This window comes from Saccostrea cucullata, unplaced genomic scaffold, assembly GCF_032062105.1.
Source record: "Saccostrea cucullata isolate Sc308-1 unplaced genomic scaffold, CSIRO_AGI_Scuc_v1 ctg2582, whole genome shotgun sequence".
Taxonomy (NCBI): domain Eukaryota; kingdom Metazoa; phylum Mollusca; class Bivalvia; order Ostreida; family Ostreidae; genus Saccostrea; species Saccostrea cuccullata.
In genome coordinates, this window is record NW_026929448.1 from 199208 (window position 1) to 222700 (window position 23493).

Sequence of the window (23493 nt, forward strand, 5' to 3'; positions counted from 1 at the left end):
ATGGCAAATTTGAATCCCAATAACAATGATAGGAACTACCAAAGGATAATTATAGAGCCGGTCATAATAGATCTGGTCATCATTAATCTTATGGAAATGCTACTCAAAAGACAATGGTGATAGAATGGAGACAGATGTAGAAAACTCCCTTGATGCCTCCTATAGCATTGTAAATACAACGACGAATTAACATTGGTTAAACATAAAAGTAGATAAAAGTTGAAATCCTCAATGAATAATCGAGCATGAACGATAAAAAAACGAGGTTAATACTTAAATATTTTTTTTTCAAAAAAAGGAAGAGAAACAAAGTTTTCTTCCACCCCTCTCCCCTCAATAAAACATCACCATCGACAGCAACAACAACAAGTACAACGCTCGTATAATGTAAACTTTTGATTAAATGTTGTCCAGGACTTAAAATACATTACAAAATATATCCTTATAACCAACGCATTTTCATTCTGAGAACACCAAGGAATATAAAAACAACATAAAAATCAATACATTTTCATACGTAGAAACATTTATTTTGTCGATGTTTGAAGTTTCATTCCATTGATAAGATGGAACTCATGGTACCTAATGTCAAAAGCAAAATGTTTACGCAGCATAGTTAAGGCTTGAAAAAAGGAACGGGGCAGAACTCATACGGGAAAAGTTTACTGTGACGTCACACAAAAATCTGACTTTTATGTATTTCTCTTAATATCTAAAAGTGAAATAATTTGCAAATTTTAACTGTTTAAGCATAATTAACAACAAAAAAACTTATCAATGCATTAAAAAAAGTTGCTAGTTAAATCCCATGTAGCTGATTTAAATAAAGCACTGATTGCGATGAACTTGTATAGATGACGTCATTTTGGTAAAAATGACGTATTTCATATACTGTGAGAGGCAGATTGAGGAATTTTTTAACAATGAGAAATGCGTTTTATTATTAAATGGAATATTATTTAAAAGGTTTTAGATAGTCGATAAATACCGATATGTATCCTTTGTTTAGTGCAAATATTCATTAACTATCAAGAGAATATTTTATTAGTTATGTCGTGTTTTTTTGTACAGGTTACGTACATTTTACATCGACATGCCGCCTAAGATCGTACTTTCGCAAGGGCATACACTGCATAGATCTTAACCATTTTTGTAATATGGATAAAGAATATTTTCTTTAACTTGAAAAGTGTTGCTGCTTTCTTTAAATCGAAGGCGTGATTTTCTAAGTACAAAAAATATTTGATAAAACTCAAACATATTTGGACATTGGCCTATAGTCCTATTGCACGTTCGGGTTCGCCATTTTGATTTTGCTAATTATATATGCATGTCAAAGGTCAATCGGGGATTGTAAACAGCAATAGATGCCTGCGTAACTCAGGAAGTTGTAAACAAAGGTTTATTTTGATTCATATTTCATAACTTTGATATTTTATACATAATAGTATAAACATAATGTATCCCGGAGATCAAAGTTGTGCATAAGATTATTCTTCTCTCTGGAAAATTAAGGCTTAAATAACAAACGTTTGCCTAGAGTTGGTGATGTAACTTTGAAACGCAGCTGACAGCGTTTGGGTCTGTTTGTAGAAAACAAGTGGAACTGTTATAAGTGCCTACTGCTCCTGTTACTGAGGGTAAGTGACCAAAAGAACAATTTCAGCATAAGCTGATTATTATAAAAGATGTAATCACTTTGAGTTAAATGACTAATTAAATGTTATGCAAACATAATCAAGAAAATAATTTCTACCCCTCCCAGAAATCAGAAGACTGTTATTAAACATAAAATTCTATAAAGCATATTACACTGTAGATTTATAGATCCGTATTATTCAACAGGTATATAATCATGTCACAATTTATATTATATTTTACATTTTATTTACACATGTCTAGGTGCTGTAAATAATATTAAGTAATAATGGATGTGATCTGAATTGTATATTACAGCCTTGGACAATCTTGCAATCATGGAGCAGGTTTGCCTTTTCATGTTGAATCTGCAAACAGACTGGGAAAAACATCATGTCACATGTGCCTCAAGCTCTGGAATGTGTATTTTGGTTTTACTGACAGACAAAAAACCTCCAACCTTCACAAATCAAGGACATGAAGTTTAAAATATCAAAGCATGGTAAAGCTTGAAGGTATACCAAAACTTTCACTCATTTCATAATCATTAATATTACTAATAACTATTAATTAACATACAAATAAAGAATTTCAAGAGAAAAAAATTACAAATTAAATGTACTACTAGCTGTGATTAAGATTAGTCATGATCACTGAAAGCTTAATACTGTACACACACTGTAAATATTATAACATCAATGTAGACATTTTATAGAACTAATTTATCATAATGAAATGGGCCAATAATGTTTTAAATTTGTGGATATTAATTAATTTACATCTTTTTGTAATGTAAATTACATGTACTTTTTTATATACATGTATTAGTATCAAGACCACTTGTTGGGAAGGATTAAAAGCAAACTATGATGTTATGGCTCAGACAACCAGAAACACATCTGATGAGTACATACACAAGACTCTGTTAACCTCCCTGAAGGATGCTCTTTCAAATGCATATGTATATAAAGGTACTAGCTGGTTTAATAAAGAAAGTTTTAAATAGATTAAATACCATAATTTATCATCATCTTTACATGAACAAATTTCAAAGCAGATTAAAGCAGACTGAATAAAGATTATGGAACATACAGAAACAAAAAGTAAATTACATGCATTTAATTATATTGCATTGTAAGACCCCAGTCTATGATATACTGTTGATTTTTGTTGTTGTTTTTTAAAAATAAAAACAGGTATACAGAGCACTGATGAGAATCTTCCTGAGTTACCTATGGAAAAGGAAGGGGCGACTGCTATTTTTGTGTGCAATGCCCATAATAACTACCTAGAAAACATGGTCATATACTTAGTGGATCACATCTCAGCTCTGAGTCAGAAGTTCAAGCAATTAACACCATTACATGTACCTTCGACTTGTCATCCGATGTGAAAACCATAGCAAAATCCGAGTTTATAAAAATGTTCAGAAAAAATCAAAATACATGTATGTCATGTATGAAAAATTAAGTTCTTTTGATTCATTATGGAACATTGTTGTATACGCCATGTTTGGTTAAATTCATAAGTGAATTAAATTATATACCTAGTAAATGTTATGAGGCTAAGTTATGAGGCCATCAGTTTTATTTTTGTTTGATGTACAGATCTGTGCCAAAAGTGAAAATAATTATATATTTTCTCTATATATTTCACTAACATCAACATTTGTAAAAGCACTAGCAAATGGGTCAATTTTTGTCCAATTTCTTTTTTTATTTCATTACTTAAACCAGAAAATATGTAATTCTCTTATTTTAAAAAGCTTATTAGATATAAAGATAGTTCATCACTTAACATCAGTTCTAAAATTCAAGATCAATGTTGACAATGTAATTCATTGTGAGTATGTTACTTAAATTTTCATGTCGCATTTATAAAATTAAAATAATTTTAACATATGGATGCTGATCTGATTAAAAACTAATTTTTTGTCAAGTAAGACAATTTCTTGGATTATCAAGAAATTTGTGTTAAAATTTGTCAAGAATTTTTGTCATACAGAATGTTGTTTTCAATGAAATATGTATAGAGAAAAAAATATATATCTTCACTTTTTGCATGCATCTGTACCCCGACCCACATTTTTCAAGATTATTACATGTAGGTAGGGTTATATACATGTAATATAATTTCATATTGATCTTTTTTCTTTTTTTTTATTTATTTTGTGTGTGTGTATGTTTTGCAAAATTAAATGTTCAACCCTATATTACCAGTGACATACATGTATATGTTTTGTGGAATTCATAAATGAACTGAATTGAATGAATATGAGGTCAATATTTCTTTTTCTTAGTACATGTACTTTGGAAGGGTTGGATACATGTGAACATTGGTTTGGGGCATGATGCAGGGTACCCCAGTTCAATTCTCTCTTTTCCTATTAATATCACATGCCCCTTATTCTAAAAATTTCATCAAGCCAATCAATGTGCTTACATATTGTTAAAGGAATTTAAAATTTCAAACATAGAAAAATACTCCCCTTTTTTCTAATTGTTTGTTTTTGAACAAAATTAAATAGTAAGTTATTCTGACATCATCAGCAGGCATCTGACTAACCCCATGCCAGCCAGGAGGGGTCACCAATGTGGCACAAAGAAAGGGTAAAATTTTGTTACAGTAAAAAATTACCAAAACCTATATTGACCATTATCCATCAAAAAGCTCTACGATATAAAGTAATGTTTTATCCACTGGTTCTCCCTTGTACAGCAGCACTCTGAAATAATTAAAATTGATCATATCCTGATCACCTTATGGGTTGATGCTGACTTAATATTTTGCTGTATAGTGATGCTTATCGAACACTGCATCCGATTACTCCCAAGAAGAGCTGCAGAACTGTAGCTCTCCGATAGACTAGTCCGACAATATATTATTTTCAAAGAGCTATACAGTTCTGCAGCTATCCCAATAATAGTGTTCTAACAAAATGAAGTGCCTAAATTACTGTATTTTAAAATTTTAATTAGTAAGATACATTAAAATTTAATTATACAGTGGTGCCTTATTTATCCGGACGCTTTGGTCCTCGTCAATTTGTCCGGATATGTGAAGCGTCCGGATATCTGAATTACCAGTTAAACAAGAACAAATAACATTAAAAAAATTTCTGTTCTGAGGAAAGGTCGTCCGGATACTGAAGCATCTGGATATCTGATGTCCGGATGTCTGAGGGTCCAATGTACAGTGTTAATGAAAAATAATCATGTTAAGAATGTTTGAACTGATCACAATTTTCATAATACACTATACCATGCATACTGATAAATTTTATTCTCATTCTAAGAACTAATGACAGATCATGTCACCTATACATTGCAACTCTTAAATGACATTTTTGTAACTGTTACATGTATATATGTATGATTGTGTATTGAGTCCTTAACAGCTTTATATCTTAATTGGAAGAAGAATATCCTTTACTCTGTTACTGCTCTATGGTTAGCATAAACATTGTAAACATTTATATATGCTATAGGCATTTATAAGTCTAAATCTGCAGCCTTCAGCTGATCACTCGCATCCCAACATTACTGAGCATGAGTTAAATGAACCAATTAGCAGCTGATTAAATGTGCCTTGTTTAGTTTTCCCTATGAAAATATAAGGAATTTTGATTTAAAAATCAATAACTTTATTGTGTAAACAAACGGTGGTTATACCATGCACACAGATACACAATGGTATATGTAGTATTATGTACACGATAAATTTAAACAATTAACTCGATAATCATGATAAAACGGAATTGAACTTTACCAAATTTCGTTCTGATCGTAATCGGTTTACTCAAAACTTACCGAAAATGATAGTTTCGCTCTATATTTCAGTATTTATTGCCACGTTTTTTTCGTACAACTCAATGTTTATTATAGCGCAAACACCCGGATGTAAAATCTATCCCCGATTGACCTTTGACACGACGTGACGTCGGAGAGTGCAATAGGACTATTTACTTGAAAATTTAACTATTAAAACGCGAATTCTTTTCAAAGCAGCAGCACTTTTCAGAAACTACAAATTATGCAGAAATAATTAATAGTTTGAATTTTTAATTTCAACTAGGGTATGCCCTTTCGGTATTGAAATTTGTTAATGACCTACATTCAGTACACGTACTATGCATTCACCACGTGACTGTCCATCGATGGGACTAATATTCATACAGTACAGAGTAGGTTATACTATGCTATTTCCATAAGTATTTAAGTTTTGTGATTATAAAATTGCTGAATAAAAATAAATTCAGTTTTAAAAACAAATCCCGTTTTGGCACTTCTATTTTCCGTTGATTTCTCATAGTAGGCCTTAACAGTGCTGCGTAGTCACCATGGAGCATGGTTAATAATGTAACATTGCAACGTCAAAACCAAAGTCGAAAAAAAGTTTCTAAAAATTACTCTGCCTTTTCATTTACATGGTTTGTAACGTCTTATCTATCATAATAACCATATTTATAACATTTGACACCCAGTTGGCTTACAATTGATTATTATGAAAATCATCAGTCAACATTTGACGTAATGATAGCTTTTTATGCTGTCAGACTGTTGTTTCGACCAAAGAATTTAGAAATGATGCCTTTAAATGAGATTGTTGATATTCTTGTTCTATCAACTTGTTTGTCAATAACTTGCCTCTTTCTAAAAATTGTTCATATGAAAAGTATTAATTTGCGTATCGAATCAACTGAGATGGATAAACCACGAATGCAGATGAGAAAGGTACACTGATGTAAAGCTAAGGGAAGTTGACGATTAAAAGTTTAAGTCATCATGTATATCATAAAGCTTCTTTGCTAGATTAGCATTAATGCTCTTTACTAGTTTTACAAGTAAAATATCCCAGTATGAAACAAATGTATCAAACATCAGGCTCAGTGGTATCTTTACTTTCAAGTTCACTGGGATATGTCGTGTCGACTAATGAATGAAAATAACTACATGTTTTTTTTTGTATTGATAAGACATCATCGATATATTTAAATGTCAAGTTGAAGGCCATGGGAAGTATTTTTTTTCAAATGCTTACAAATAACACAAATTTTGCTCCATATGTAGAAGATATATGGTAAGGTAAACGTTTTTTTTTTTATTAAACTAAGGACTGCTTAGACTTCTTTCGGGTGATGCAAATTACATACGACGTCATGTGACGTCAGAGTCGAGAAGTGCCAAATGGCACGTGCGTTTTAAGAGACAGATCAAGTTAACACTAAATAGGTATATGCACTTACCTGACCGTCGCAACAACAATGTTTTAACGGCTTATAGTCATATATACAGCCCACCCTCATTTTGCTATCAATACAAAATAGTTATTTTTATTCATTAGTCGACACGACATACACCAGTGAACTTGAAAGTAAAGATACCACAGAGTCCGATACACAGGCAACTTAGCCACATATGATTCTCATATGAGTATCATATGATTCTCATATGATTGGTTTCATATGAGAATCATAGAAAAAGGGCATCATATGTGAATCATATGAAGCAAATCATATGATTTACATATGATCCACATATGTGAATCATATGAAAATAACTACATATGATTTTCATATGAATGATTTAAGTGTGTTTCAAGCCATTTACATATGAGAATCATATGAAAAGGGTGTCATATGTAAATCATATGAAACACTTATGTGTGTTTCAAGCCATTTACATATGAGAATCATATGAAAAGGACATCATATGTAAATCATATGAAACACTTGTGTGTTCTTTTTCAATATTTTTCACATTCTTGTACACATTTAAAAATCAGATATTTCTGCTTTAGATGAAAATTCATTACATTACAATGATCTATCTTCATTGGTTAAATATTTTATAATATCTTAAAATGCTTACACAACTTTTTTGATAAAATTATTTTCATCAAGAGAAATAACTTATTTTTCACAGTGTACATTCTAAACAAGAAAATATACAAACAAATCAGTAGCATTTGTCGATACATGTATTTAACATATTCTAACATGAGTACAAATTATAAGATTTCAGCAAAATGATTTAGTAGTTAAACATGTATACTGTACATGTACAAATGAATAACATAATTAGTTCATGTATAAAAATACCATATGACATGAAAGTGTCCAAAGCAAAATTGAAATATCAGCAATAACATTTGTCATGTATTCTCTATTGTAAATTTATGAAAAATCAAGTTATTGATTATTCCAGCATACAATAAGAATATGGGAAATTTTCACAGCTCAAATTCAGACAAGATTGTGTACATCCTCCCCATTTCATAATTATTTCATATATTTCCTTGTTCTTTTTCCTTCTGTATCTTTCAATTTTTTCAGTTGTCCTCCCTTTGATCTTCCATGACCATTTTGAAAATCTCTTTGAACTGTACCGTACCAAAAATGCATATCCACCACTTCTCCTCTTCCTGAACAATTTCTTTGTGGCACAGAATGGTCTCTACAAAAATTTCAAAAGTAAAAATAAAATAATTCTTAAATTCTATGAGTTATAAAAGTTACTTAGGTATAATCAGCAAACAAATGTATGCCCAATTCACTGACACAGATACAAGACAAAACTAACGTTATATATGTTATACTAGGTGTTTTGAGGAATCCTATGATGTAATTTGCAAAACAATTACACTATTGAAAGATATGCTTCATAATAAAATCATAAAAAGCAATATTTTGTTATTTTGACAATTAAATTTGGAATGTTCAAACAGTATATATTAATTCAGATTGTCAAAAAATTAAGAAGATTCTGATACAAATACATGTATATTATTTTTGGACAAAAAATACTACAGACAAGTAGACAGGCAGAAAAACAGACATTGTGATTCCAAGATATCCCAAACTTTTGGGAAGACTATAACAAAGTTCATTTAACAGTGTGTAGTTACCTTAACTTTGAAGCAAGCCTTGGATCTTGGGATTTGTTCTTTATCTTATGAGAGGCTGACTGCATGTATATTGAACCTGTAAGACAAATACTCACAGTCTTACACAGTAGATACTTTTTAAGAATACATTTAATTAAAATTTAAACTACTAAAAACAGAGAGTACAAGTTTGTAGGTTCTCTATATAGTTTTAAATATATCTTAACATTTAACCCGAAACTATAGGCACTAGGGCTGGGACGATACAACTTTTTCTATATCGATACGTATCACGATATTTGAGCCACGATACGATATGTATCACGATATGTTTAATTGCTTATAAAATCTTTTTTTTGCATTGAAATAAACAAATTATTTCTTTGCAAATGAGAATAATTTATTCAAAATAGTTGTTTATATGTTGTAAAACAAAAATATTTTACTCAAGTGTGTTAATTATTATTTATTTCATATCTATATTTATATTTAACTTATTTATTTTATATATTAAACCCCAAATGTTAAATAAACAAAGAAAAAAAGGTGTCAGATTTTTTGGGGCGATATTTCGATATTTTTTCAAATGTATCGATATGTGTATCGTCCTCACATATATCACGATACATCGATATCTCGATATATCGTCCCAGCCCTAATAGGCACGCGCACCATTCACTTAAGTGTTGGGGGAAAAAAATAATTGTCAGCCAATGAATACATAGATGTAAATATTCAATGGATTAAGCTAGCTGATGTTCTTTCAACACACATGCACATGTATTTATACCTTTAAAGTTGGATGTCACTGTTATAAGTTTTTAGTTGAAATTCAAAAATCCAATTTATCTCCCTTGACCCTCTCCCCACAAAGTTATTGTATACTATATAGTTTCATAGCTTTTACAGCCAGCAAAATCTATTCATACTTTGCATATTTTAAGTGCACTGGATTAAAATTATCATGTAGAATAAAATTTCTAGAGTATTGAGTTGAGTTGAATTTATTTTTGATGAAGCCATGCAAACAATGTAGAATTATAAAAGAACCAAAAAAATATAATAAAGAAATATTTTGTCATAAAGAGACACTACAGATACTTAGATTTTTTATTGCAAGTATTTATTTTTACCTTCAATATTGTGATGATGCAATCGTCTGTCAAATCAGCTTCAGGATCAATCGCCAGTCTTATCAGCTTCGGGCTCTTTGGACTGAAAAAAAAAACAGCACTGTGACACTGAACTCAAGTTGCCGAATGCATCTATAGGCCATAAATACAAACATTTGTCATTAAGTTGAAGAAGGAATCCGGACTTAATACCGATCTCAACATACATAACGCCAACTGACATACAAGGTTTCTACTTTCACTTTCATATCAGTACGTAACAAAACGAAAACAAATTCAAGTTTTAAAAAGTAGTAATGCCTTTAGCCTAACATGTAATGTTTACATTCATTCAGAAACAAATTTTATCCAAACTTACTTACAGATCACGAACGTTAGGTTTACGAAATGCATGCAAGTACTGAAGTAATAAGAATATTATATAGAAAGTTCATACGCACCATAATGAAATGATATTGAAACAATATGAATCAAAAGTCTTTAAAATAATATTGTTAGGAGATCACTTGCCTTTTCCAAACACCCAACACGTCTGCTCCAGCAGTGACGTAAAAAATGACGTATATTTTCATCCGATAAAAGACAAAACCCGCCCGGAGAAAAATACGGAATTATTTTAATTGTACTTAGCCAAACCCAAAAGATTTAAAATGAAAAGCAAATTAATTTATTCTTTATCTATTTTGTCTGGGAAATGCATTATAACAGAAAAAAAAATTGTGAAAGGTTTTTTTTAGAAGGAAGGGGGGGGGGTTAGAGTAAACAGAGTAGAACTTTACATATAATTAATTACTAACAAATTCTTTTGAATTAATGTACATTTAAATTTATCTTTAGATATATATTATTGAAATTGCAATTTTACTTCAGTATAACAAGGACAGATAAGTGAACACTGTTTCATATGATTCTCATATGATCACCGTTTCATATGATTCTCATATGATCACTGTCAAAACATTCGTATGAATTTTACCTGAGTATAACAAGGACAAATTAGTGAACATTGTTTCATATGATTCTCATATGATCAGTTTCATATGATTCTCATATGATTATTGTCAGAATATTCATATGATTCTCATATGCAGGATCTTTCATATGAGAATCATATGTATATTACTTCATATGATTTACATATGTGTAATCATATGATTCTCATATGATTTGCCACATATGATTCTCATATGATTGTATATACATATGATTCTCATATGATCCACATATGATCCTCATATGAAAGGTAATGCATATGTGGATCATATGTGGCTAAATTGCCTATGTACATTGTTTCATACTGGGATATTTAAAAACTAGGAAAAACATTGTTTTTTTGTCGAGAATTGCCATCAAACAGTGATACTGTATATATCATTATGCCACAGAGCGCATGATTTTCTTATAGCAAGAACTGACAACCTTTATTGAAACAAGTTGTAAGCAAAATATCTTTGAGGTTTTACTCTAGAATATTGCACAGAAGATTTGCTTCAAGCTTGCAGCGTATAAGAAGTTAGAAAATCCATACATTTAATCACCGACATGAAGAATTTCCGTTCACTTAACATTTAGTAATTTAGTAATTAGCCAAAATCATGCTGAAAGGCTAAGATAATTTTTTCATATAATATTGAACACAGAGATATAATTATATGTATTTAATTCTAAATAAAAAGAGAACCTAAGTTACAATAAGCAACACAAGGAAAACTTGAAAAAAATTACTTTATATAAAATATATGGTGATAATGATAATTTTCAAGCTTAAAGGTTCATTTAGAATCCACAGCAGAGCAAACAAGGGCGTCTAAAACCTCATTTGTGGGATCAGATAATAACAAAAAAATCTGTAAGGAATTTAGCATTTACATATAAATAACAACCCAACAATTGTTCTGAAAACGTTAGTCGACATTTGACTTAATGGTAGACTGCATATAGAAATTGTTCTTAATTATGTTAATCATGCTTTTGCATATTGAATCAACTGAGAGAATAAACCCCATATGCTGGTGATTAGAGTACATTTCTGCATAAGAAGGGAAGTTGGCGATTGTAAAGTAAAATTAAAGTTATTACGTTTATTATAAAGCTTAGTTGTAAGTTTAACATCTACGTTATTTTATAAATATCCAAGTATGAATTAAATGTGTCAGATTCTATAATTACAAGTTTACTGTGATATATCGTGTCGACTTATAAATGGAAATAATTACTATTGTTAATGAATAATACATCGTCAATGTCTAAATATCGAGTTAAAGGCCACACAAGTTTTTAAATTTTCTCATGCATTAAGATTTTCAAAAATAAATGGTAGGTTAAACGTTCTTTTTTAAACAAAGCACTGCATATTCGAAATAAGTTTTTGGTATTTCATCTTATCTATGACGTAATGTGAGGTCAGAGAAGTGCTTATTTGTAAGTGCGTTTCTGTGTTAGCCTTACATTTACGGTCGAAATGCAATATCAGAGAGGTTTAGTTACACGTTTTGCGACGAACTTGTACGGGTGACGTCATCAATTGTTGTGTTCTTCGACATCATGACGTCAAATCCGACGTGTGGCTACAAGTTTAGAAAGTGTAATACACTGTCTACACGTACGACGTAAACGAGTAAAGTTATGGATTAAATTCTTTATTTTTTTGATCCAGTTGATTGATTTTTATGCAATAAAACAAGAACACTAATCTATCTAAAACAGTGATGATTCTATGATTCCATGAAAGTACTAGTATTTGTATTTTTGTCAAAAGTTAAACTCAAACTGAAACCAAACAGCATGTTTTTATTTGAACGCAGGATTCATTTGAAGAGGTTCCCGCCAATGCACTAAAAAATTCTTTGCGGTAGTTTTTTCCCTTTATATTACTTTTTATTAAAACCTATTTTAACACCTCTATATATACATGTATTCTTTAATTTTTTAAATAAAATATTTTCTATTCAATAACATCCACAGGCATTAGTGACATATAACAAATATATAGCCCCTCGCCTAATAAGTTATAGGTAATATAAATGTGTAAAGTCAAGTGCTTGTGCATGGAGATTGTATTCATTAACTATTTTTTCCCTTTTCTACTAGATGTAGAACTTGTAAAGATCTAGAGTAGACGCGTATTTAATAAAAGGGAGGCGGTGTCTGATTTTGGTTTAAATAATGTACATGTACTGATGTAATAAATTTATTCCATGCCTCCTTTCTAGACGCTATAATGACTGAGCGCTTACATTTTATCGTTTTTAAAGGTTATCTTTTGGACCTCCCCCTCCTCGACAACGTGCAAAACGTGGTCGTTTTTTTTATCGTCAATTAGATATTTTTATGATTGTTTCCATTTTTAAAGTGATGCAGAATTAAAAGTTTGTCATGTAGAAATGTTGCAGTGAGATGACAATACATATAATAATTTTTCATAATTTGATATCTATAACTAAAATAAGTATAAATTCCAATTCACCATTGATTTGTCTAAATAAAAATAAGAAATGATAAATACCATGCCGTTCAATTAATTTACTGTACTCTCCGGTCACGAAATTTGCATACGTACACGTGTACGTATAAGTAAATCAAGTTTTTGACGTTGACTTCAAATATAACGTGTACGTCAAAGTTTGGCGTACACGTTGTTACGTCACTTGTCACTAAACCTCTCAATTTAAACGGCTTAGAGTCCTTTATACATCTCACTATCATTGTCCAAATCCGTTAGTCTGAATAATTACAACTATTTTTATAATTGTGGGACGCTGAACATAAAAGACAGTTAATATTCATATATAATGGTCCTAAACCTATTGACAGATTGCTTTTGTTAATAAATACCCGCGTATGTGTATACGGTATTTGTTGTTGATTTTCAAATAGGTCCACATTCTTACCACAAATGACCTGGTCAGACATAGATAAAATTCGATTCAGCTATGCCCAGATTTTTTCAAGATCGAGAGATTCTCTGTACATATGTATATAGATATAAAAAAACTAATACTAATACATAATAAGGTGTCCATCAAAATTTTACAAGCTCAATGGAACTTTTTTGTATTTTTTGCCGAGGAAAGACGCTATAATCATTGATACTTTAATATTAAAGAAAAGTCTTGTCTAAGAATAATGTTATGTATTAATTTTTTATCTAAAACAGATAAGAAAAACTATATTATAAATAGCAGAAATATGAAACATGCATGTTTTCACTCTAAAAGGTTTTAAATTATATACCAATCATTGCAGTTATTTTTCAGTATGTGATATAAGTACTTATCGTATAAACGCGTTTACATGTAAAATGTTAGATGCAATAGGGTTGGTCCCCCTTTTTCAAACTTAACAGGGGAACTGGTAAATACTCGCCTATATTTAGGTTCGCCTATTGGTAGGTTGTATTCTTATGTTATATTGGAGGGCAAAATACATTGTTCCGTTTATAAATGGGTACATATGTCTGTAAGAATTCATATCCGATTTGAAATAAATATTTTATTGTATTCACCTTTTTCCAGGGTATGTCTTGGGGTATAAGATCCACCTTTGATTTTTTTTATCTTTTATAACAACTTTCATGAACTAAGGGTTTTTCAAAGTTGAGGGCATCGATGTTTTATGCATATGGTCAACTCAAAGCGCTTTTCTAATTCACTAACATATGCTTAAAACATACAGAGAGGTTTTGAAACGATTTTTGACGTCATTGATTAAAACAGATGGTGATTTACGAGTCTTAAAGAATTCCGGTCTTCTTTTTAAGGCTTTTCGACACGACAAAGAGAATAATTTGCAAGAGGAATTCAAGCAATTTCATAAAGAAATGGTGCCAACAAACAGGTTGGGTCCAGTTTGTTACTGAGGGAGAGAGCCCACAACGTGACATTATCTACCAAGTCTTGGAAGCCGGAGTTAAAGATATGACGTATAGATATCAGGTATAACATGACCTTATACCTTCTAAGCATTTAGACACAGGAAATCAAAATAAAAGGTAGCTTTGATGTCCGTCCGAATTTATTTGACTAACTTTATTTGTTTCACCGCTCAGCTATAAGTTTGAGAGGCATGGTGATAAAGAATTAAGCCCCTCTCTCTCTCTCTCTCTCTCTCTCTCTCTCTCTCTCTCTCTCTCTCTCTCTCTCTCTCTCTCTCTCTCTCTCTCTCTCTCTCTCTCTCTCTCTCTCTCTCTCTCTCTCTCTCTCTCTCTCTCTCTCTCTCTCTCTCTCTCTCTCTCTCTCTCTCTCTCTCTCTCTCTCTCTCTCTCTCTCTCTCTCTCTCTCTCTCTCTCTCTCTCTCTCTCTCTCTCTCTCTCTCTCTCTCTCTCTCTCTCTCTCTCTCTCTCTCTCTCTCTCTCTCTCTCTCTCTCTCTCTCTCTCTCTCTCTCTCTCTCTCTCTCTCTCTCTCTCTCTCTCTCTCTCTCTCTCTCTCTCTCTCTCTCTCTCTCTCTCTCTCTCTCTCTCTCTCTCTCTCTCTCTCTCTCTCTCTCTCTCTCTCTCTCTCTCTCTCTCTCTCTCTCTCTCTCTCTCTCTCTCTCTCTCTCTCTCTCTCTCTCTCTCTCTCTCTCTCTCTCTCTCTCTCTCTCTCTCTCTCTCTCTCTCTCTCTCTCTCTCTCTCTCTCTCTCTCTCTCTCTCTCTCTCTCTCTCTCTCTCTCTCTCTCTCTCTCTCTCTCTCTCTCTCTCTCTCTCTCTCTGCTCTGATCTCTGTTCTAATCATGATTAATTTCAATTAATATGTGTTTATCTGACCTCTATGTGTTGCATCATTAACATTTATATGGGTTTCACTGATCTGTGTTTTTCTTATTATTATTTTCACTTTATGTTAATGGTGGCGGGTATTTAATATGTTTAATGATTTTAATGTTTGCTAAAGCAGCAAAGGTTGCAACTTATTCAAATGAAAATCGTAAACTTTAAATACATGTACATATTGATGTAATATATTTATTGATATAAATATTAATATCTATTTAATGTTTATACTATCAAAATACAAAAATCAATTAAATGTTTGAATGCATTGTAAGATTGAAATAAAAAAAAACAATAATCCCTTTTAAAAGCATAATTGCTTTTCTTATACAAATTTTAATCTCACATAGAACACAGGTTTAATAAATGGTAATTTTAAATCCTAAAACAAAATGCGAAGTACTAAAGGATAGGCGTCCGCCAGGCGCAGTGGTTAGAATGTCTGCTGTAGAGTCGCGGAGTAATGAAAGATGTTTCAAACGGCGCAACACAATATTTCTTAAAGGAAACTGATTATTAATACAAACTTCCAATGTCTAATAAGGACATATTAGAGAATCATGAGTATTAATACTGCCATCAAACAGTGAACTTGAAAGTAAAGATACCACAGAGTCTGATACGTGTGTTTCATACTAGATGTTTATAAAAACTAGAAAAAAATATTGTTTTTTTTTTGTGGAGTATTGCCATCAAACTGTAATATTCCTAACTTTTACTTTCTGCTGTCGTTTTGTAACTAGCTAATAAATAGCTGCACACGTTGACATGGTTAATTGTGCTTGACATATCCGAGGCATCCTACCTCCCCTGTCATACATAACATTACATGGTGTCAGATGGAGCACATACGACCACCACCGGAATTGGATTTTTCAGCATCATATGGAAATCTCCCCTAACGATGGAGGAAAGGGAAACAAACCATGCTGTTATATCTTATAAACATAGTCATGCACTTCTGGGACGAAAAGGATCTTTGCAGTGCATTCCTCTACATAATCGGGCAAGATGGGCATAAAATTTTCAACACGATGTCATTCCGGATGACGACAAGGACAAGATAGAACCCTCGCTTAAGGAATTCAAGGAGTACTGTGCACCCCGGGAAAACATAACGGTATGGAGACACAGATTCCACACATGGCAACAAGGTAAAACAGAGACAATCGATCAGTATGTTACAGATTTGCGTGTGATAGCTAAAAACTGTAGATTTGGAGCATTAGAGGAGGATATGTTGCGCGATCGTATTGTTTATGGCGTAAACTCTGAGAAAGTGAAAGAGAGGCTACTTCGTGACAACAAACTGACATTAGAGAGCGCACTGAGTGTTTGCAGAGCAAATGAGGAGTCTGCTATTCACTTTAAAGACTTGCACAGCGAGGAAGCTACCGCAGCCGCAGTGTTCTAGAAATCAGAAGACCAAGACCATCCCAAGCAGTCAGCTAACAGAAACAACAGAAAGAAACAGAACACAAGACCGGTAAGCTCACATAAACAAACAAGAGGCCCAGGGGCCACATCTCTCACTTGAGCAATTGGAAAAAGTACATATCAGATCAGAACTGAAAGTTTACAGGAGGGGGGCTTGAACTTTAACCCCAAGGGGGCCATGATTTGAACAAACTAAAAATCTACACTACCTGAGGATGATTCCCTATAAATATCACTAAGCATGGCTTTGAAGTACTTGAAATTAAGATTTTAAAAGGTTTCCCTATATATTCCTATGTAAAACTTTAATTGGCCATTTGGCCCCACCCTACCACCTGGGGTCATGATTTGAACAAACTTGAATCTACACTACCTGAGGATGATTCCACATGAGTCTCATCTTTCCTGGCCCGGTGGTTCTTGAGAAGAAAATTTATAAAGATTTTTCCTATGTATTCCTATGTAAAACTTTGATCAGCCATTTTGGCCCCACCCTACCCCCAGGGGTCATGATTTGAACAAACTTGAATCTACACTACCTGAGGATGATTCCACGTGAGTTTCATCTTTCCTGGCCCAGTGGTTCTTGAGAAGAAGAGTTTTAAAGATTTTTTCTATATATTCCTAAGTAAAACTTAGATCAGCCATTTTGGCCCCACCCTACCCCATGGGGTCATGATTTGAACAAACTTGAACCTACACTACTTGAGGATGATTTCACATGAGTTTCATCTTTCCTGGCCCAGTGGTGCTGGAGAAGAAGATTTTTAAAGATTTTTCCTATATATTGCTATGTAAAACTTAGATCGGCCATTTTGGCCCCACCCTACCCCTGGGGGTCATGATTTGAACAAATTAACAAATTTGAATCTACACTACCTGAGGATAATTCCAGGTGAGTTTCATCTTTCCTGGCCCAGTGGTTCTTTAGAAGAAGATTTTTTTTAAAATGCCATTAATTTTTCTCTCATTCATAATTATCTCCCCTTAGAAAAGGGCGTGGCCCTTTTTTCGAACAAAGTTGAATTCCCTTTACCCAAGGATACTTTGCAGCAAGTTTGGTTGAAATTGGCCCAGTAGTTCTTGAGAACAAGATGAAAATGTAAAAAAGTTTACAACGACAACGCCGACAAGGACGACAACGACGACAGACAACGGACAAATTGTGATCAGAAAAGCTTACTCGAGCCTTTGGCTCAGGTGAGCTAACAAAAGGCCCAGGGGCCACAGCGCTCACTAGAGAACATCAGGCTTGAATTTACCCCCCCCCCCTTTCCAGGCGTTCATCATTTGAACAAACTAGAATCTACACTAACTGAGGATGATTCCATATAAATACCCCGGGTATCACTAATCATAGCTTTGAAGTACTTGAAAAGAAGATTTTAAAAGGTTTCCCTATATATCCCTATGTAAAACTTGGGTCGGCCATTTTGGCCCCACAGTATCCCCAGGGCCGGGGGCCATGATTTGAAAATACTTGAATCTACACTACCTGAGGATGGATTCCATATCAGTTTCATATTTCCAGGCCCAGTGGTAATTGAGAAGGTTTTTAAAAGATATTTCCTATATATTCCTATGAAAAACTTGAGTCGGCCATTTTGGCCCCACCCATGCCCCTGGGGCCCTGATTTGAACAAACTTGAATGTACACTACCTGAGGATGATTTCACATGAGTTTCATCTTTCCTGGCCCAGTGGTTCTGGAGAAGAATATTTTAAAAGATTTTTCTTAAATATTCCTATAAAAAAATTAGGTCGGCCATTTTGGCCCCACCCTTGCCCCAGGGGTAATGATTTGAACAAACTTGAATCTACACTACCTGAGGATGCTTCCATATGAGTTTCATTTTTCCTGTCCTAGTGGTTCTTGAGATGAAGATTTTTAAAGATTTTTCTTATATATTCCTATGTAAAACTAGGGTCGGCCATTTTGACACATCCTTGCCCCAGGGATCATGGTTTGAACAAACTTGAATCTACACTACCTGAGGATGATTCACATGAGTTTCATCTTTCCTGGCCCAGTGGTTCTGGAGAAGAAGATTTTTAAAGATTTTTCCTATATATTCCTGTGTAAAACTTGGGTCGGCCATTTTGGCCCCACCCTTGCCCCGGGGTCATGATTTGAACAAACTTGAATCTACACTATCTGAGGATGCTTCCACATGAGTTTCATCTTTCCTGTCCTAGTGGTTCTGGAGAAGAGGATTTTTAAACATTTTACTATAGATTCCTATGTAAAAATTGGGTCGGCCATTTTGGCCCAACCCTTGCCCCGGGGTCATGATTTGAACAAACTTGAATCTACACTACCTGAGGATGCTTCCACATGAATTTCACCTTTCCTGGCTCAGCGGTTCTGGAGAAGAAGATTTTTTTAAAATGCCATTAATTTTTAACAAATTCATGATTATCTCATCTTGGAAAAGGGCGTGGCCCTTCATTTGAACAAACTTGAATCCCCTTCACCCAAGAATACTTTGTGCCAAGTTTGGTTGAAATTGGCCCAGTGGTTCTTGAGAGGAAGATGAAAATGTGAAAAGTTTACGACAACGACGACGACGACAACGACAACAGACAACGGACAAATTTTGATCAGAAAAGCTCACTTGAGCCTTCGACTCAGGTGAGCTAAAAATTAAAGTGAAAACATGTGGAAAGTGTGAGACTAGTCATGATGTTAGGAATTGTCCAGCGTACGCGGGTATGTAAAGGAAGCATATAAGTCATTTTTCAGGAAATTTAGACTTTTTAAAGAAAATAAAGTTTGATAATTTACCAAAAGCGCTGATAAATGTAAACTATTATTATTCATTGCATAAAGATAAAAGAGTGTCTAACGCAACGACGTGCATCACTACCAGGGCATCACGTGACTTCTTTTAATAGCGAATTTTCCTTAATAAAGAAGTTAACAGAACAAAACACCCCCGGAGATTACACTTTCTTTGAGTAAATAGTGTAGTTAAAAAACATCTACTTTGCCTAAAAAGTGCTGCTAGAATCCCACTGTCCCGTTAGTAAAATAATTATTCCACACATTCGCACAAAACCTTACGCTATGTTTTGAATTTTTTTTTTTTTTTACATATGAACCGTGATTTTTCGTGAAACCATGCTTAACTCGGGATTCTAGCAGCACTTTCCACGTCTTGTAGGAGACAAACTTTACAACTGTACAAATCATATGTTTTGAAATATACAGCTTGTTGTTGTTCTGTTGCATTATTTTTGTCACAAACGACAGAGGAAAGGCCGACCGAGATACGTTTATAGATGTCTTCGAAAGAGAATATAATCGATGGAATTAATTAGAATATTTGTTTTATTATTTGAACTCCATATGAATTTCACAAAATATTCACGATATTTACTTTTAAACTCCATTTTACGTATCTTTGTACATGCCGTCTTAGCCTAATTCTCTTTACACGACACGATCAATTCCAGAGTTTACTTGATGTACACATAGGACGTCATCGGTGGTAGATTTTAATCAAAATGACAAATACAGTATAATGAAATAAGAACATTTCATTGTTGTTAATGTTATCACGTTTCTATTCATTTTCAAGAGTTAAATTTCATCTCTAAATACCAGTATTACGAAAACTTGTGTTCTAGAATTGACGTCATCTCGCCTACTATGACGTCATAATGTAGCACTGATTTAGTCAAGGTAAAATATTTTGTATGCTTCCTTATTCCCCCTGCGTACGGGAAAAGCTGCCTGAAGTGCAACAAGCCGAATCACTTTGCTAAAATGTGCAGAACTAAAACTGTGAATACTATTGAGCACGATGAAGTACCGACAGATGAAGAATTCTTTATAGACGCAGTGAACAAAACCCAAAGTACTGTTGTCAAGGATGATGCATATATGAATCTCGAGTTCAACAAAATGACTGTAAAACTGAAGATTGACACAGGCTCACAAGTGAACATTATATCAAGAGATGTGTTGAGTAAATTACCAGTGACAAAACAGATCAAAAAACCTCAGTGAAGTTGACAAGTTATACTGGCAACCACATACCTATTATCGGAAAGTGTTTTCTTACACACAAGAATCACAACTTAGAGTTCTATGTGACTAAAACAGACACAATACCATTGCTTGGACTCAAATCTTGTGTAGATCTTGGACTGGTAAAGCTCACAATGGCGACTCAGAAAAAGGAAGAGGACACGGAACTATATGACGAGTGTCTAATCAGTTTTCCAAGGTTTAGGGTGTTTGTGGGAACCGTACCACATACAGATTGATTCCACAATGAAACCGATTGTACATCCACCTAAAACATTTCCAGCAGCACTTCGAGATGATTTGAAAGCAGCATTAGATGGAATGGAGTCCCAGGGCGTCATTGGAAAAGTGGACCAGCCAACGGAATGGTTTAGTTCCATGCAGAAAAGTCCAAAGGTAAACTAAGGATATGTCTAGACCCACGGGATTTGAATAAGGCTATAAAGCGAGAGTACTATCAACTACCCACGATTGAGGAGATCACTACTCGTCTTGCAGGTGCCAAAGTTTTCAGCAAATTGGACGCCAACGTTGGTAATTGGCAGATACCACTTGACCCGGAAAGCCAAAAACTAACAACATTCAACACACCTTTTGGTCGTTATTGTTTACGAAGGATGCCTTTTGGAATAAATAGTGCTCAAGAACTTTTCCAGAAGCATATCTCACAACATTTCAGCCATATTCCTAGAGTGGAAGTGGACATAGATTATATTTTGGTCTGAGGAACTTCTAGAGAGGAACACGACCAATGATTAAGAACAGTGCTATAAAAGTGTAAAGAGATAAATTTGACTCTTAACAAAGACAAATGTGTATTTCGAAGTTCTGAAGTAACATACATTGGACACATTTTATCATGTGAAGGTGTCAAACCAGATCCCAGGAAGATAGAAGCCATCACTAAGATGCCCCCCCCCCCACAGGACAAAAAGGGAGTTGAACAACTATTAAGGACCATCAACTATCTGGCGAAGTTTATACCTAATATGTCGAGGATAACACATCTCATCCGAACTCTTTTAAGGAAGGATGTGACATTTTATTGGGACCATGAGCAGGAGAGTTCATTCAAGGAAATCAAGAGAGTTTTATATGAAACACATGTTCTTACATTTTATGATGTCAAGAAATCTGTGATTGAAAGTGTAGATTCGTCCAAGTCAGGATTAGGAGCTGTCGTTCTACAAAATGACAAACAATACGCACAGATAGAAAAAGAACTCCTTGCGGTGACATTCGGGCTGGAACAGTTTCATCAGTACACATATGGTGTTGACGTTACAGTGGAAAATGATCACAAACCACTCGAATCAATCCTGAAAAAAAACTTTCTCAAGCACCGCCAAGACTTCAAAGACGTACACGTTTACATTCAGATACAATCCTGGCTAAGAACTAGTAGTTGCAAATACATTATCACGAGCATGCCTTCCAGTCAACAGGAATCTCAAACTTTGACTCAAGAGTTGGATTTCTTTGTTCACTCTGTGTTCTTACAAAGTGTGCTTATGTCAAGGAACATTCTCGAGGACATTCGCAGGATAACTAAATGTGATAATGACCTTAAACGAGTGAAAGAGTGCATTCAGAATGAATGGCCTCCATACAAACAGTTTAAGCCAACAAGACATTACAGACATTCTGGAAGGTCTGAGATACACTTACTGTGGTAGATAGACTGATTCTCAAGGGAGAAAGAATAGTGATTCCGAGAGATATTCAGCCGGACATCTTGCGACAATTACACACAGGACACATGGGCATCGAAAAACCAAGCATCGAGCTAGAAGCATAGTATACTGTCCCAATATGAATAGAGACATTGACAATATGACTCTACAGTGCAACACATGCATGGATTTCAGAAATCAAAATCCTACGGAGCCTCTTGTCTCAACAATCATACCTGAAGGACCATGGCAAGTCGTAGGAACAGATTTGTTCAGCCTACACAATAGTGACTACTTGGTTGTTACAGACTACTACCCCAGATATTTTGAAGTTGCAAAGCTACCTAACACCAGAAGTAGTACTGTGATTGCCAGACTTAAGTCCATGTTTGCTAGACATGGCATGAAGTCAAGAGTGACAATGGACCTCAGTATATTTCACAGGAATTCAGACAATTTGCTAAGGATTGGAACTTCCAGCATACTGCCTCTAGTCCTTATCATCAACAAGCTAACGGACTTGCAGAGAGAACAGTTTAAACGGTAAAACGACTACTTGAGAAATCCAGAGTTGACGGAAATGACCCTTATTTGGCTATACTGGAATACAGGAACACATCAACGGACACAGATACACCAGCTAAGTTATTGATTAGCTGAGAGTTGCGATCCATATTACCTGTTACCAAAAAGCAACTTAGACAAAGAACTGTGAAAACCAGAGACGTCATCAAGGATCGAAAGGAAGCACAAAGGAGGCAACAATATTATTTCAATCGCTCAGCTCGAGATCAACCAAAGATTTCTATGGGACAAGCTGTTCGATTCAGACACAAAGATGAATGGAAACCTGGTTATGTGATGAAGAATGAAAACCGATCATACTGGATGACCAAACCAGAAGGGAAATACCGGAGAAATCGGAAGGAGAGAAACTTCAAAC

The 23493-nt window shown here is 33.9% G+C and overlaps 1 protein-coding gene and 2 long non-coding RNA genes across 4 annotated transcripts; 2 read left to right on the top strand and 1 right to left on the bottom strand.

The window, feature by feature from the left end:
• Positions 1–1352: 1352 nt before the first annotated feature.
• Positions 1353–4009, top strand: LOC134280870 (uncharacterized). 2 transcript variants are annotated; one of them, XR_009994977.1, is made up of 4 exons: positions 1353–1640; positions 1957–2153; positions 2467–2609; positions 2835–4009. It is a non-coding gene; the product is annotated as an uncharacterized LOC134280870 (long non-coding RNA). The 2 variants fall into 2 exon arrangements; XR_009994976.1 differs by having other exon boundaries at positions 2467–4009.
• A 3030-nt stretch (positions 4010–7039) lies between these two features.
• On the bottom strand, positions 7040–10936 carry LOC134280871 (uncharacterized). The gene is made up of 3 exons (XR_009994978.1): positions 9657–10936; positions 8545–8620; positions 7040–8093 (listed from the first exon to the last, which is right to left on the bottom strand). It is a non-coding gene; the product is annotated as an uncharacterized LOC134280871 (long non-coding RNA).
• Positions 10937–21123: 10187 nt separating this feature from the next.
• LOC134280857 (uncharacterized) lies at positions 21124–22553 on the top strand. Its single transcript, XM_062763302.1, has 2 exons — positions 21124–21273; positions 21939–22553. Exons 1-2 carry the CDS (start codon positions 21124–21126, stop codon positions 22551–22553), a joined length of 765 nt encoding a protein of 254 aa, XP_062619286.1.
• The last annotated feature ends 940 nt before the right edge of the window (positions 22554–23493 follow it).

Excerpts from the sequence above, each read along its gene's own strand:
- LOC134280857 (XM_062763302.1), top strand. The coding sequence starts at position 21,124 with ATGAAACCGATTGTACATCCACCTAAAACATTTCCAGCAGCACTTCGA. Across the intron at positions 21,274-21,938 it reads CCATGCAGAAAAGTCCAAAG|GAGAGTTCATTCAAGGAAAT; the intron begins GTAAACTAAGGA and ends GACCATGAGCAG.